The sequence below is a fragment of the Thermobia domestica genome, chromosome 6 (assembly GCF_964235325.1).
Source record: "Thermobia domestica chromosome 6, izTheDome1.hap1.1, whole genome shotgun sequence".
In the NCBI taxonomy this organism is placed as follows: Eukaryota; Metazoa; Arthropoda; class Insecta; order Zygentoma; family Lepismatidae; genus Thermobia; species Thermobia domestica.
This window is the reverse complement of record NC_137459.1, coordinates 37594200-37610236: the sequence shown is the minus strand read 5'-3', so window position 1 is coordinate 37610236 and position 16037 is coordinate 37594200. Positions and strand designations below refer to the sequence as shown.

The 16037-nt window shown below is 36.2% G+C and overlaps 1 protein-coding gene across 8 annotated transcripts in view; it reads right to left on the bottom strand.

The window, feature by feature from the left end:
• Nucleotides 1-16037, bottom strand: part of Cadps (calcium-dependent secretion activator 1) — a 794056-nt gene that overhangs the window by 327877 nt on the left and 450142 nt on the right. For all 8 annotated transcript variants that reach the window (XM_081761521.1, XM_081761520.1, XM_081761523.1 and 5 more), the window contains exon 5: nt 2092-2259. In XM_081761521.1, coding sequence (XP_081617647.1) covers nt 2092-2259 — 168 coding nt within the window. The remainder of the gene's footprint in view (nt 1-2091; nt 2260-16037) is intronic.

The following is a 16037-nucleotide window of genomic DNA, read 5'->3' as shown; positions in this document are numbered from 1 at the left end:
TAACACTTCAGACTTCCTGTTGACTTATTCCGTACTCAAAGCTTAACTTTGTCTACTTTGGATTAACTTCAATTCAGAGCATATCTTAGAATAATGTTGGAAGCACGTTCGGGAATTATACCTTGAAAGGAATCCCTTGCACACACATTGTACATTGATGAAATATCCATTTTTGGATGGCATATGTGTGATTTTCTTTATAGCTTAACATGGGATCCGAAAAATATAAAATCCCACAGGGAATCGAACCCGGGTCTCTTGCGATAAAGACGCGTACGATAACTATATAGCCACGAGGAGCTCTTGATTAAGTAAAAGGAAAGATGGAAGCGGAATGGATACACGTATAAGGATCATTTGGTACATTTAGTTTTGACTACTGTTTTGTACGTGTTCATTATATCCACAATTATACATTAAACAAAATGTCTTCCTATTTCTTCTGCGTCTTATGCAAACGTAATTTTCCTGTTTATGCAGATATAGGAATATCATCATAAAAACTGATGCGTCGGAAATAGATAAAATGAAATCTTACAGTTTAACGTTCCATGTTTACGCTGTTTAGGCTAAGGCAGACGATGATTAAGGCAAGTGAAGATGATGATGATGATGATGATGATGGAACAATTGGTGGAATGAGAATGTGGGAGAAAACGGTAATACCCTGAGAAAACCCAGGAACATGATGTTGAATAGTACAGGATGGCACATATGTCACGCATGGGTTTTAATGCCTCAAGTTATTAATGGAAGTTTTTCTTTTTCAGGATTGTAAAGGAATCCTGGGAGATTCATCATGGAGAGATTGAGTCCTGAACAACGCACGAAACTGATTGAACTGTATTTTGAAAATCAAAGATCAATCATACTCACCCAGAGAGCATACCGTCGACACTTCAATGTGCGCCTGACTTAACTGCTCCAATTTTTTTCCTTTGGAGATACTCAAAGAACGTGTATATCTCAACAAACCAACAACCATCGAGCAACTCAAAAACAACATAAGGGCAGAGATCCGTGCGTTACAGCCAGCAACTTTTCGTAAAGTTATGGACAATGTACTGAAAAGAGCCAACCATTGTGAGGCTGCAAATGGCGGACATTTGAAGGACATAATTGTTCACACATAGTGTTATCAAATCTCTCAAACATGTACTTCTTTCCTGTGACAAGAATAATTACTTGCATTTACAAACACAAATGTTATGCATTGTTTCAACCCATGCGTGACACATGTGCCACCCTGTACAAACTTCTTGGCCGGGTATCCGACCAGGGACACCACGAACCAGAGGTAAACGCTCCACAACTGAGCCACCGTAGCCCCCAAAAGATATTCATATTCTAGAGAAAACCAAATCGTACTTGAATTATTATTTGTACATTTTACCGCGAAAGAAAACTAACTAACTAACTAACTAACTCTATGGCCTATGGAACCCGGAGGTTCAGTGCCGCGTTCACAAAAGCTCTCCACTGACTTCTATCCTTAGCTAATTGCATCCAGTTTCTACTTTGTATTCCTATCTCTGCGAGATCCATCTTAATATTGTCCTCCCATCTGCGCCTAGGTCTTCCTAATGGTCGTCTTCCTATGGGTCTACCAGTCAAGACTTTGAAAGCGTTTCTACTTTCTTCCATTCTAGCTACATGACCTGCCCACCTAAGCCTTCTAGACTTGACGACCCTAACAATGTTGGGTAAACCGTATAAACTATGTAGTTCCTCGTTATGAAGCTTCCGCCATTCCCCATTCTCGTTCCTCTTGGGTCCGAATATTCTTCTCAGGATCCTGTTCTCAAATACTTTCAGTCTATGTTCTTCCCTCAGAGTAAGCGACCATGTTTCACAACCATACAGAACAACAGGCATGATTATCGTTTTATATATTTTAAGCTTCAAATTCCTCGACAGAATTCGCGACGACAAGAGATTTTGAACCGAATAGTAACACGAATTCCCTATTTTTAGTCGACATTTAATTTCTTCGTGAATATGATTTTCGTCTGTTAATATTGAAAACTAAATTCCAAATTAACAAATGTTGACACAGTACGTTGAAATCAATAAAATGTTATTTTTACTGACCTGGAAGCGGCCCTGGATCATTTCCAGTTGTTGTTTGGTTATTTTTGTCTGACGTCTCGTCATGTCTGTGGGTTGTTTTGCATTGAACGGGTAAGCTATGCATCTTGAGATGAACACATAAAGCTGAATCCGCCTTTTTCTTTCCTCTTCTTCCCGCTCCTGTTTGTCCTGCAACAAGATGAAAAGGAAATCTTAATGAATTACAAATAATTTAAGTAAACAACTGTAAATGTCAAAGGAAGCGAAGCAATCATAAAAACATGGGGTTACAGGAAAAAAATGGCAGGTAGTAGATGTGTCTGAAAGAAATACGATGAAGGTTTTCCATTAGGTTGTCTATTATAGACAAAACTACTGCAGTAAGATTCACAGCAACGTTATCAGCAACAAAAGTACATAGCTATCTTATAATTTTTTATCGATAATTTCGACTTACCGCCGAGAACAGGGGTGGGGAACCTGCGGCCTTCAGAGTCAAAGTGCGGCCTTTGGGGCCTGCTGTGAAAAATGCTAAAATATATACGGAATATAAAAAAAATACGAGATATATGAGAAAAACAATTCTGAAGTTATATATATGAGAAGTAGCCTTTGGTTAGCTGGGGACTCTGCCCCCAAAACGCCATGTTTTCTAGGCTTACGGCATCGCATCTCTTATGTATCAGCCTTTGCATCAACAGTGAATTTCGTTAATTTGCTCTTACTATTTTCTGAATTTGGCCAGCTGAGCGCTTTGCCCCTAGACCCCCTTGTTTATTTGACCTACGGCTTCACACCTCTTAGACCTATAATTCTACCAAATTTCAAGTTTCTTTTCCTATTTCAACTAACTAAAAGGTAAGATATTGCATCCCAAGAAAACGCCCATTTGAATAACATGGGGATTTCTTCATCCCCCTTTACACCTCTTAAAAACTAAAAATATTCATTATTGGCAATTTTCTTGTGAGTTAGTCCCGGAATTCTACAATCATGTCAAATTTCATCATTCTAATCCTGCCGGAAGTGCCCAAACATTTTCGATGGGAAAGATTTTTAGTTCCCCATAAAACAATTCTAAAGTTGGAAATTTTTATTTTTGGTGACTTACTTAGGTAACACTAACGGAAACGTACAAGCATACCGAATTTCAAATTTTTATTCCAATTCCAACTACCTAAAATATGGGATTTATAGGTCCAAAAAGGCCCATTTAAATAACATGGGGAATTTCTTCATTCCTCCTTTAGACTCCCTAAAAATAAAAAAATAAAAATAAAAACTTTTTGCAAGTTTCTTGTCGGTTACTCCTGAAAAGTTACGATCATGCCAAACTTAATCATTGTAGCCTTACAGGAAGTGCCCAATAATTTTGGGGTGTGAAAAGAGTCCCATATAAAATAACATGGGAAGGCTTTTTCAGTTCTCCATAAAACCACTCTACAGTTGGAAATTTTTAGTGATTTTCTTAAATAATCCTATAGAAAGCGTACACATACAAAATTTGAAGTTTTTATTCCAATTCCAAGTACCTAATACATGAGATTATAAGTCCAAAAGGAGCCCATTTTATAGCATGGGGAATTTTTTCATCCCCCCCTTTAGACCCCTAAAAATTAAAAATATTCACTTTTGGTAATTTTCCTGTGGGTTAGTTCTAAAAAGCTACAATCATGCCAAACTTCAACTTTTTACTTCAACTGGAAGTCAGTGAGTGAGTTCACATAGTTTTATATATAGTTAGGATTAGGATACTCTGAGACCTCGAACAATAGGTTTGCACCTTCAAGACCAATTAAACTTCAGAACATTCATGCTAGAGCTTGGTGTCCCGATACTATCTTGACAAAAGCAATATTAGGGAAGTCATTAGATTAGCAAAAAGTAAATGAAGGATAAAGTTTCTTACTTTATCTTTTCAATGTTATAATATTACACATTTACATGTAAATTGTTATTTATGTAACTATGTTACTAATAACTACAAAATGACTACAAAAATTATATGTACTCAAAAGTATCATATGCAGCCATCTTGGGAAATAGCCATTAGAGATGTAACCTTTAAAGCAAAAAAGCTTCCTCACCCCTGATTTAGAGTATAGTGTTATTTAAAGAAGTAATAACCTGATTCTTATAAATTAAGAGAATACTAAAATTACTCAAATTACCCACAAAAAAGAAACTAAGCTATTTATTGCAAAGTTAGTATTTTTGAAAAGCAAAACTACCTTTTATCTATTGGCAGCAATACAAGAAGCCAATCTACACTGGGACTGAACAAATTGTCTTTAACACTTCTCCAGCATTCAACATATAGGAAGCTGTGTTGCTGAGAAACAGGAGCACATTTTCATTTTTGATATCCCTAGGTCATAGAATAGACATCACATCAATGACATTTGTCTTTTTGCATTTCTCAATGCCCTCACATGCTGGAATAACATATTTACATGGCTCATAACTCATAACGTCGATGACGACATTCACTATTATCCACAGCTCCTTATCTGTAGTTTGATCAACTGAGATCCAAATTGATTTTTCTTGAGTCTCCTCTCTTATTGGCCAGAGTTTCTTTCGTACAGATGTGATGCGTGGTTTTCCCTTAATGATGACTGGTCTGCTATACTTCGTGCTGTATACTTGTTCAGCTTGTAGAGTGGTGTGTTTGCGCTTTTGAAGTCTCGGTATAGGTCCTTGTTAGATTCGTCTCTTTCAACTGGATTCAACAGAAAAATCTACTTTTCCTTTCTTATTTTATTTCTAGTTTGGTGTTTTGCTGTCGAAATAAGTTGATGCACTAGAATTGATGGGAGCTCGATACTGTTGTCTAACAGGTATTACAGAAAATTACTTTTCCATCTGTTGATAAAATCTCGTTGAGAATATCAGTTATATAAGATTTTAATTTCACAGATGTTGATTTACGATCTGGTGGCATTTTGACCTTTTCACCAACTGTACTAAAATGGTACCAATTGTACCCTATCTAAACTGTACTAAAACTGCAACTAAAAGCAAAGTGCAACTAACAGTATGACTAATTTGAGGAGAAAGAGTTAAACCTAGAAAATTAGACCACAATTCAAATTTTTGAACAAATTATTGTTTGTGGAGAACGACAGTCAAATGCCTTACCGTCATGTTATGCAACAATAACAACAGCCTCCAGACGATAATACGCGTTTCGTTTCTTTTTTTGCTATGAGAGCTGCCTATGAGAGCGTCGAAATTTTAACGATGAAAATAATGCGCATGGCATTACACGGCAAAGATGAAAGAATCTTTTATAGAACACCTAAGAACGTATGCCAGAGCTGAGAATCCAAATGCTCAGGGAGTCATATATTTCTTTCTTTTTCTTTTCTGAATAATTTCAAAACAATAAAATATAATCAATATATAAGATAAACCTGCTGATGCACGTAAAATTTGGTAGGTTTTCCTTAAACATATAAAAATATGTGTTAAAGGTAGGAATATGGAAACGAGAATTTTAGGACTGATCAAAAAATGGATAAAAAGATTGCGATATTGCCCAAGAATTTTATGAACCATCCAAAAAAAATGTATCAAAAGATTGCGATCTTGGCCAATAATTAGTTTTTAGATCAGGGGCTACAAAATTTTTGAACGGCCCTTAAATCAAATTTTCGTATTTTCTACGGAATAAGCATATCATACTAAGTTAAGTGATAGTTTGGGTTTGGCTACACTGTATGTAGTTCTCCAGATATAAGGCCTACAAGAAAATTTTTGATTGAAATATATTGGATCTTTTGGGCCAAAAATAGAGACAATCAAATGTGTCTTAAATCACTGTAGACATTATTATTGGTGAAGATATAATAAAAATTTCAGTGATAATTTATCTAATTAAAATATGTATTTACATATAAATCCTAGTTCTGATAATCACTATTCATTTTGAAATATAGGTGATCCTCGGGCTAAGAACTTAATCCGTTCCATAACGCTGTTGGTAACCCAAATGTTCGTACATCAAATTTGTTTTTCCTGTTGGAATAAATGCAAATACAATTAATCCGTTATAGCCACCAAATATAGTATTGTATATCGGCAAAGAAATAATCTTAAATTAAACAAAGCGGTATGAGGCATAAAAAGATCAAAAAGTTCAGTGAAGAACGAAAGTAGTTTTCGAACACTAACTCTGACAGATAATGCTTACGGCAAACGCTCTAAAGCACGTTTAGGCATGTGGAATTGTCGATACAGGCGTGCATGTACGTTCGCATCTCGAAACATTGTTCGTAAGCCGAGGGAGAAAAATGATCACAAAACTTGTTCGAAAACTGAATTGTTCGAAAAGGGACGGGGTTCGTAATTCGTGGGTCCGCTGTAATTAAACTGAAGTAAATACAGTTTAAGTAGCAAATTAAATCGGCACAATATAGTACTATAGAAATACACAAACATTAATGTTTAAATCTAAATATAAATACGGCCCTTGTCTTATTCTGAAATAATTAAATTGGGACAACACAATTGTTGCAACCAAACCACCACAATAGTTTTAAATCGGTAAATTGTCTGCACGCTAGCGACGTCTATTGGTGTCATACAGGTAGGTGGTGACGCCTATTAGGGTAACTGTTTACTATTATGAATTAATGTAACGTCTATTGGCATTATACAGACAGGTAGTGACACCTATTAGTCTGACTCGCTACTATTATGAATTAGTGTGACGTCTATTGGCGTCATACAGGCAGGTGGTGACACCTATTAGCGTGACTGTTTACTATTATGAATTAGTGTGATGCACATACTGACATGTTTCCCTTATTTACATTATTAGTACAAATATCAAAAATAAATATTAGCACATAACAAACCACACGTGGTTGCTGATACTTGTGGTAGTAAGTGCTTTTGTTAATAAGTGATTCATGAGAAAACATTTCTTAATATTTGAAATTGCAATATGACGCATAAAATTGTAATACTGCGATTAGAAAGATTACTATGATGTAAACTATTATCAATTATTCGTTCCTTTGTCCTTTCAAATTTTACTACTGATTTTCACACATGACAATATTTTAAAGTTTATTTCTTCATTTCTATTATGATAAAACCTATTGTTTATACTCTATGTTGTCTACAAACTCTATACTGAAAAATAATACGTATACTATGTATACAGATTATAGTAGACGTTCACGTGAAATAATCGTCTGTGAAACAGCATTGTTTTCTGTGTACACCTGCAAGTTCAATTACTGCACCATATTTTTTTAAAACAAGTATTTGGGACCTTAGCGCATAAGGTATATAGCTAATAGCCATTTTTTAAAAATCAAAATATTGTTACAGCGATTTCCAACTTGAAAACTTCACATCTCTTCTACTACGTTCTTATATTGCTGTAATAAGAAGGATGTAAAATTATTCACTAAAATATTAGTTGCAGGTTTTACGATGTTTCTTGGTTTTCGAACAACAACAACAAAAAAGTATCTGAATGATTTTTCAAGACCGACGTCTCTGAACATGTCTAAACTGGGTTTAGACAAAACCATCATAAAATTGGATACCACTTCCCCTGAATCCCGGGGCAGTAGGTATGTTTTCAAATGGATAAACCACGAAATGCGCTTCGTTAATTAACATGGGCTCTGTAGAAGTTTTATCTATGGCAATGAAACTCTCCTCAGCAAAATTGCCAATTTGTTTTAACACGGAGAGGTTACAGGAATGTGGAAATATTTTTGTTTTTAATATACTCACCAAAAAGATTTCTTAACCACTTGTAACACGTTTCTCAACTACATAAACAATACGTGTCAATCAACGACAAGAAAACAAAATCAATGTAATGGAAGAAGAGTATAAATATTAGGTTAGAATGCTTGATACACATTGTAAAATTCTGTCTTTTAAAGTACAGCTAAAAGTGGTACACGGGAATTTTTGCACTTTTCCCAATCACATTTTATTATAAAATTCTTCTTATATATAATAATAATAATAATAATAATTACAATGTAAGTTCTTAGATATTTGATGGTTTTGCTGGTAAGTTTGTAGGAGCCTGGGGACCAAGCGTTCTAGGATGACAGGACACAAAGCTCTTGGGACCAAGGAGTTTATGTAGCTATCTCTCAGAGACCAGGCGTCCTACAGAGAGGATAAAACTCAAAGACCAGGCATCCTAGAAAGAGGTGAGGTGTTTGCAGAGACCAGGTGTTCTTGCGAAGTAGCTCTCAGAGACCAGGTGTCCTAGAGAGTGGTAAGGATAAAGGAGCTCACAGAGACCAGGCGTCCTAGAGAGTAGTAGGCATAAAGGAGCTATCAGAGATCAGGCGTCCTAGAAACTGGTAAAGATAAAGAAACTCTCAGAGACCAGGTGTCCTAGAGAGTGGTAAGGATAAAGATGCTCTTAGAGATCAGGCGTAATAGAAAATGGTAAAGATAAAGGAAGTCTCAGAGACCAGGTGTCCTAGAGAGTGGTAAAGATAAAGGAAGTCTCAGAGGCCAGGCATCCTGAAGAGTAGTAAAGATAAAGGAACTCTCAGAGACCAGGCGTCCTAAAGAGTGGTAAGGATAAAGGTATTTTCAGAGACCAGGTGTCCTAGAGAGTGTTGAGGATAAAGGAACTCTCAGAGACGAGGCGTCTTAGAGAGTGGTAAGTATAAAGGAGCTCTTAGAGATCAGGCGTCTAGAGATTGGAGGTGATGATCAATCGATGGAGTTTGATGCCTTCTGCTTTGTTTTGGCTCCTTTAATCCAGAAATAATGCTGACTTCATTCATCACTGTTACTTGACGATCGTTGACGATGTCTTCTTCGTGGTTGTCGTCTGAAATTGTTTATAGCCAGTACGCAGTACTGTTGAAAGCACGTGTAGAACCTTGCAATATTATATGATATAATGAAGACTATAACAATAACTACCTCCCACAGTGCGATATTTATTATCATGCAAAAGTCACCAGAATTGACCGAATTTTATATAGAAAACAAATGAGGAAACACAAATAGTGCGTTTATTTTTAGTATTGTACCGCTAGGCCTTAATGCGTTTCTTTTCTATACGAAATGTGTCAAAGATGATATCTCAAGATTTACGTCCCACGGTTATGGCGGCTAGGCTAAAGGGTACGGTAATGATAAATACATGAAATGGAGGAATGAAAGAAACGGGAGAACCCGAGAAAACCCATGCACAGGATGTTTGTCCATCACAAAGCTCACTTGGCGCTAGCTGGGATGGAACCAAGATTCCATGCACCAGAGGTGAACGTTCTGCCACTTTTTTAAAGTTAACTGATTCATCGACGTGCCTCATTAACTTGCTTATCTACTTATTACTAGATTCTACTTAATTTTTCTCGCTATTTACTTCTTTAACTCGCTTTACCAGTAACCTAGAACGAAAGGGATACGAACACAGAAACATCGAGGATAATTAAAATTCCAAAGGCTCTCGCACCGGGAATCGCACCCAGGATTCCGTGCACCAAAGGCGCACATGCTAGCCACTAGAGCAATGGGGAGAGCACTAGACTAGCGGGGAGAACACCACTGAGCCACCGCGGTAGTATGTTCGGGGACTCTTTGTGGAACTGAACGACTGATTTCAATAAATCACTTATGCCACTCATAACTGGTGGGACTACTACGAGGGTCTTTGTCATATTTAGTGCGAAAATTCCGTCGCACAAGTCGCAGATTTCTATCATTCATACGCAAACACATACCTCGCTCGGGACCGGTGAAGGCGGCCAGCCATCTTTGTTACAATTGTTACTAGCGCTTGCGATGGTGCTATTCGGTACTTTAAATTACGCGAGTCGAAACTTCATCTATTTGGCTACAAAATTACACGAAAACCAGCTCTGTAAGTAGCCTGAGTAAGTTTATATGAATTTACAAAGTTGTAAAGTCCTCTTTCAAGCAATATATATATATATATATATATATATATATATATATATATATATATATATATATATATATATATATATAAGGATAAGTCGAAAATTACCGCAATTTCGACAAAACTCTTGTTACATTCTTAATACTGACCTCTGTCCTTGTTCATTTTATTGTTGTACTGTTGTGGTCATGCTATGAAATTTTGATCCTAATACCTCCATTTGTCTTCCTTTTGTTGCAGATAGATTATGTCGTTCCATTAGAAGTTTGAACCAAAGCGGAACAACAAGCAGTGATCCGGTTTTTGTGGTCAGATAGTATATCATGAGCCACAATTCATCAAAGACTTTTCGGTACAATACGGGAATAGTGTCTTGCCGCAACGGAGTGTCTACGAATGGATTGGAAAATTCAAAAATGGTCGTACAAGTATTACGCACGAGGGAGGAGCCGGACGATTATCTACGGTCACAAATGACGACAACATTGAGCGTGCACGTGACATGGTTCTGATAGACAGACGAGTGACTATTGATGAACTGGCACAGCGTCTGGAAATTAGTCATGGTTCCTGATGCACCTATCAACCACAAAAACCGGATCATTGTTAGTTGAACCTCTTTGGTACGAACTTCTAATGGAGCGGCTATGATCTATCTGCAACAAAGGGAAGACACATGGGGAAAGTTAGGATCAAACTTACATACCATGGCCACAACAGCATAACAATAAAAGAAACGAGGACAGAAGTCTGTATAAACAATGTTAGAGGAGTTATGTCAAAATTGTGGATAATTTTTGACTTACCCTCGTATACAAGCGGCTCGGGTGAACATAATGCTAAGCGCCACTTCTGATGGAATTGAGTAATTAGGTGGAGTGAGTTGGAACTGAACCACAAAACAGTATGTAGGCGGTTTAACTTCGGAAATGTAACTGCAGATTGGAGGGAAAGCTTATTTGGTGTGCGCAATTGCACTGAATTGCATGGGAATGTTAAACCTTCTTTCCCAGATCACTCGAAAATTAGAAAATGTGACATACCACTATATTTCTCGGAGCCACTCATATATAAGAATTTTAGTGATATCTTGTGGGTCAAAGCGTGTGTGTTTGTGTGTGCATATATATAACATGTCAAGCTACATTTATTTTCCCGCTCAAACCATGGATAATAATATTATGCATTCTTTATCCATCTGAATCATTTCCCTAAATTGGAAATTCAGAATAGAAGAATGCGAGAAAAAAAAGTACTGCATTCCATTTGTGAGTAATGGCATCGATTAATTATGCCAAAACGACTGAGATTCTCATTCTTTGCTCGATTTACCTAGAATATCCTAACTCGGTTTTATCAACATCCATATGGCCCAAGGATAACTTTGGAATCATTATGAAAGCTATTTGTCAAGAGGAGTCATCAGTCAGCTACGTCAAGACCCTTCCTCATTCCCCATTATCCAATCGTTCATGTCAGGCGCCGGGAGTTCGTCGCTGTCAAACAGAAGGAAAAAAAAAAAGTCCGGAGGTTATACTTGAAAGATGCAAAAAGAAATATTTTTATTGAAGCTCGTCAATTGCATTTATTAAGAATCATTGTCCTTTTTATTAGCATTTCTAATGTCATTAAATCTATATTCGTAAGTGAACTTGAATTTATGAGATTGTTTAAATGAGAATTTCGCGGAGATATTTTTTTTTTTCTAAATACAGAAGAAATATTGATTACACTCCGCTGACTGCATTTCAAAGTTAATGGTTTGTGTGGCACAGCGCCTGCGAATAGCTCTCTCGTTCGAATCGTATTCTTATCCTATTTAAAAGAAGAAAATATCCGATTGCATTTACCGATAATATGATAGCAACGAATTCATATTTTCTATAAATAAGTCACTAAAAACCTTTGTAGTTGTGCCATAAACCTTCAGTATTTTCATTTTACTTTTCTCGAAATATCGTAAAAGTCTAAGATGAATTCCAGACCGCCGAGTTAATGTTGAGAAGCCTTTGACGGAATTCAATGTTTGGCTACGATATACCACAGGACGTGTCAAGCCATTAGAAAAAAATATATAGTACACATATAAACTTTAAAAGTACGTGGTTTTATATAAAATAAACAGAAGTATAGAAAACAATATTTTCGACTATTTACAGCCTTTTAGGAATAAAAAATGGAAATGTGAATGCTCATATAAAATGATGCTTATATGATATTGAAAACTAAGTCAGAAATAATAGTAATAATAACGAGTAAATCTCCTATCATTTAATTCATTTACATATACAGAGTTTGTCAGGAAAGTAGTAGGACTGAATTTTTTTCCTCAGCTCCCTCGTTACGGCCTCTTGAATGGCCTGGACCGAGCCGTGATGTCGTCCTTTCATCACTCTTTTCAGTGGAAAAAGAAGAAGAAGTCTGCAGGAGCGACATCTGGGCTGTAGGGTGGCTGGGGAAGATGTGTGATGCCATGTTTGGTCAGGAAGTCCATGATAGCAAAGGCGGTGTGCCTCGGCGCATTGTCATGATGAAGCTTCCATGACCCAGTGATTGCTGGACGGACGCGGACGACTCGTTTTCTAAGTCTTTCAAGTACTTCCACGTAGAATGCAGCATTCATAGTCTGACCAGGCCGTGTAACGTTACTCTAACAAACGATTCATTGTGGAGACGACAAGGCACTTTGAAAGCAGTTCAATTTAAACTCGATCTACACTCCGTGAAGGCTTGGAGACGACTGGCGACTGATGCGCTGGTAGCTAAGACTACACCGCCATCCAAGCAGCACAGTAACATCCCACTCCTTCACCACGTTTTGGCGCAAAAATCAGTCGTACTACTTCCCGGACAAACACTGTACATACTAGATGTTCAGAAATTGTATTTTCATATTTCTAGATTTCTAAACTATGCTATGGGGAATATTGGTTTAGAAGTAAATGCAGAGAAAACTAAATACTTTGGTATGTGGCGCCAACTATTGGTTGAACATGTGAAAGTTGGATTATTCTCTTGGCATGCAGAGCTAAAATTGTGACACTTTGAACGACTGTCCGTGGAATAAGGTGAATTTATCTGCATAGAGAAGGGAAATATAAGACTTCACTTTTGTATAATCTTTTTGTTAACACCTTGCACGTAAATAACTAACCCATTAGATTGGTTATACATGATAAACTACTTTACAATACTAACCTACTCTATTATAACGTATATAGCCATGAATGTAATTTTGCGTCAATTCCTAATGCAACACCTTAGGAGGAGACTTAATGTGGAAGCCTTATACTTCCAGAAGAATTGAACATGCGATAACGCACACTCAAAACAAGTGCTTTTTCTGTAATACTACTGAAGCCTCAAATGCACGACTATTTCAGAAGTATATATACTGAAAGTTTCATACATATTTAGCACAATCAGAAACACTGCATTCCGGTTGGTTTTCTGATAGTAATTTTCAGCTAGTTAAAATCGATTTTACATGTTGACTTTGCCCTCTTTGTGGTAATCATTATGGGAGAATGTGTACTTGGTTTCTGAAGTTAGCTAACCACAACAAGAGTATTTATTTAGAACATACGGGCATGACTCTCGTTCAAACTCAATACTACAAAAGGACCAACCGCCCTGCTATGCATTGATTGCGACATTCCCCGTCATGTGTTATTCAACAGTGTGCAAACATGGCCACTGATTTGCACTCTTCTTCTGCCTCCTAATGAAATAATACGCTTCCTTTCAGGTTCTTCCGGAAGCAGTAGCTTCGTCCTCGTGTCAACATTGAAGCATGCTTTTTTTAAAAATCCTGGGCGGAAATGCTTCGCAAAAAGTAGTTCGGAAATCGATATTATTATGCCACACATCCGGCCCTTTTCTCAAACAACCCATCTTGGCCTTTTCTGTCAACAGTTTCAAGGTTTCTGCGAATTACAAAATATGTACAATAAATTAATGTGTTGCTTGTTAATATGTACAAACAATGGTAATATTGCATGCGACGGCATCTAATTGATGTGTGGGAGGAAGACAGCAACACAAAATAGAAAGAGTAAGAAAGAATTAAAAAAAAGAAAAGAAATCAATTACTGGTCTGAAATTCTGAATATGAAATGAAGCCCCAGCAACGCAGGAGAACAATAACATTAGAATGAGTTTTCGTTTACTTAATACAACAAACAATTTAAATTTACTAGTAATTTTTTATGCTCCCATGCTTTTTTAAACGTCATCAGAATTCTGACTAATTTATTAAATACAAGAAATGAAACACTCCTTTCCCCTGGTTCGATGGCAGTTTAAGATGCCTCATCACGCCTAAATTAAAATACCGCTAATTTTACAGTAATTATGTGATATCTTCAAATAGATAAAAGACAATCGAAAAGTGGAACAAGAGCTCGCTAGACAATATTACTTTATATGAGATACCGTTATCAAGACTCACTTCTCTGCTTTCGATTTCCAGCCATTAAAAAAAATTAAAAAAATAGGCACTTATTTTCGCTTTTATAAATGGCTGCAAACGGAAAGCTACTAAATGACTCGTAACAACGGTACCTCATACAAAATAATATTGTCTAGGGCGCTCTTGTTCCACATTTTGATTATCTTTTATCTATTTGAAGATATCACATATTTACTGTAAAATTAGCAGTATTTTTATTTCGCAGTGATTAAGCCTCTTAAAAGAAAAACATTTATCAGTTTGTCACAGTTTGACAATTAAGAATAACAGGTACGAGCCACCGTACTAAATTTACTCTCTCCAGTTCACTAAATTAATCATGTTATCTGTAACCAATTTTAAATGAAACATTTTCTTGTGAAATACGAATAATATTTATAAGGCGTTTTCGAAAAACTTCGCTCGAGGAAAACTCAACCTCAAAAGTAAACTATTCCTTGAGGATTTTTTCATAGGGAATAACTTATGATATATGCTAGGATTATTAATGAAAAATTTGTTTATAACATATGAAAAAAGATCCAAAATCGTTTTCGACAAAATGTCTGAACAGAAACAACCCAAGAATAAACTACACCCTGTGGATATTTTCGTAAGACGCAATTAATCCAACATTCGAATTATTAATAAAATATTTATTTATGAAATATGACCATAATCACCTAAGTCGGTTTTAAGAAAATCATCCGAGAAAGAAACTCACCCCAATAGTAAGCTACCTCTTGTGGATTTTTTCGTAAAGAATGACTTATTCTGTATTGCCCCGAGACACACTGTATTTGCCCACCAGAAAGGCGGGCGCGAACTGGAATCGAATAAGGAACTACTCGCTTATACACTGAACTACTACGGCCCCCACCCAGGGGGCATTTGCTTCGTCTTGCCCTCGCTGCTAGCGCAAATGATTGTAGGATTATGCTTTTGAAACAAATCATAGAACACATCTTGTATCTACATTCCATTGACACCTTCCCTTATAATACCTTGTTTCTATCATTGAAATATAAACAACACAAGTATAGTATATAACACAAAAAAATAAATTATATACTACACGGCTTTACCTGAAAAATAATATTCATTCACAGGCGATACTGCATGTTGAACCGAATTTAGCCTTTAACGCTGATTATGGAAATTACATGTTACACTTTCTAAGAAGGCCATGAATTTTAATGCGAACTTTTTTTTTTCAACTTTAGATTTAGCGTATTTCAGTTTATCCCAGAAATAATATATGACACGTAACAATAAAATACTTCTTTCCAAAGGAATACCAACAGCATGAAGAGATAATTTACCCTAAGGCAAGTTTGTGTCAAAATAACATAGATTTCCGCAAAAAAAAAAAAAAAAAAAAAAAAATATATATATATATATATATATTCTGTTTCAGAATAATTCAAATAATCTGAACCACTAAATATTGGAAAGAATAATACGCAAAGAAGAACGATGGAAAATATAAAAAAAACAAATGAATACAAGAAAAATCATATCCTTAATGGAATAGCACGATACCACAGTATATTTCCATTCTAAAAAGGTGTCCGCGTAATATCCGTCTTATCAAGCTGAAATAATATT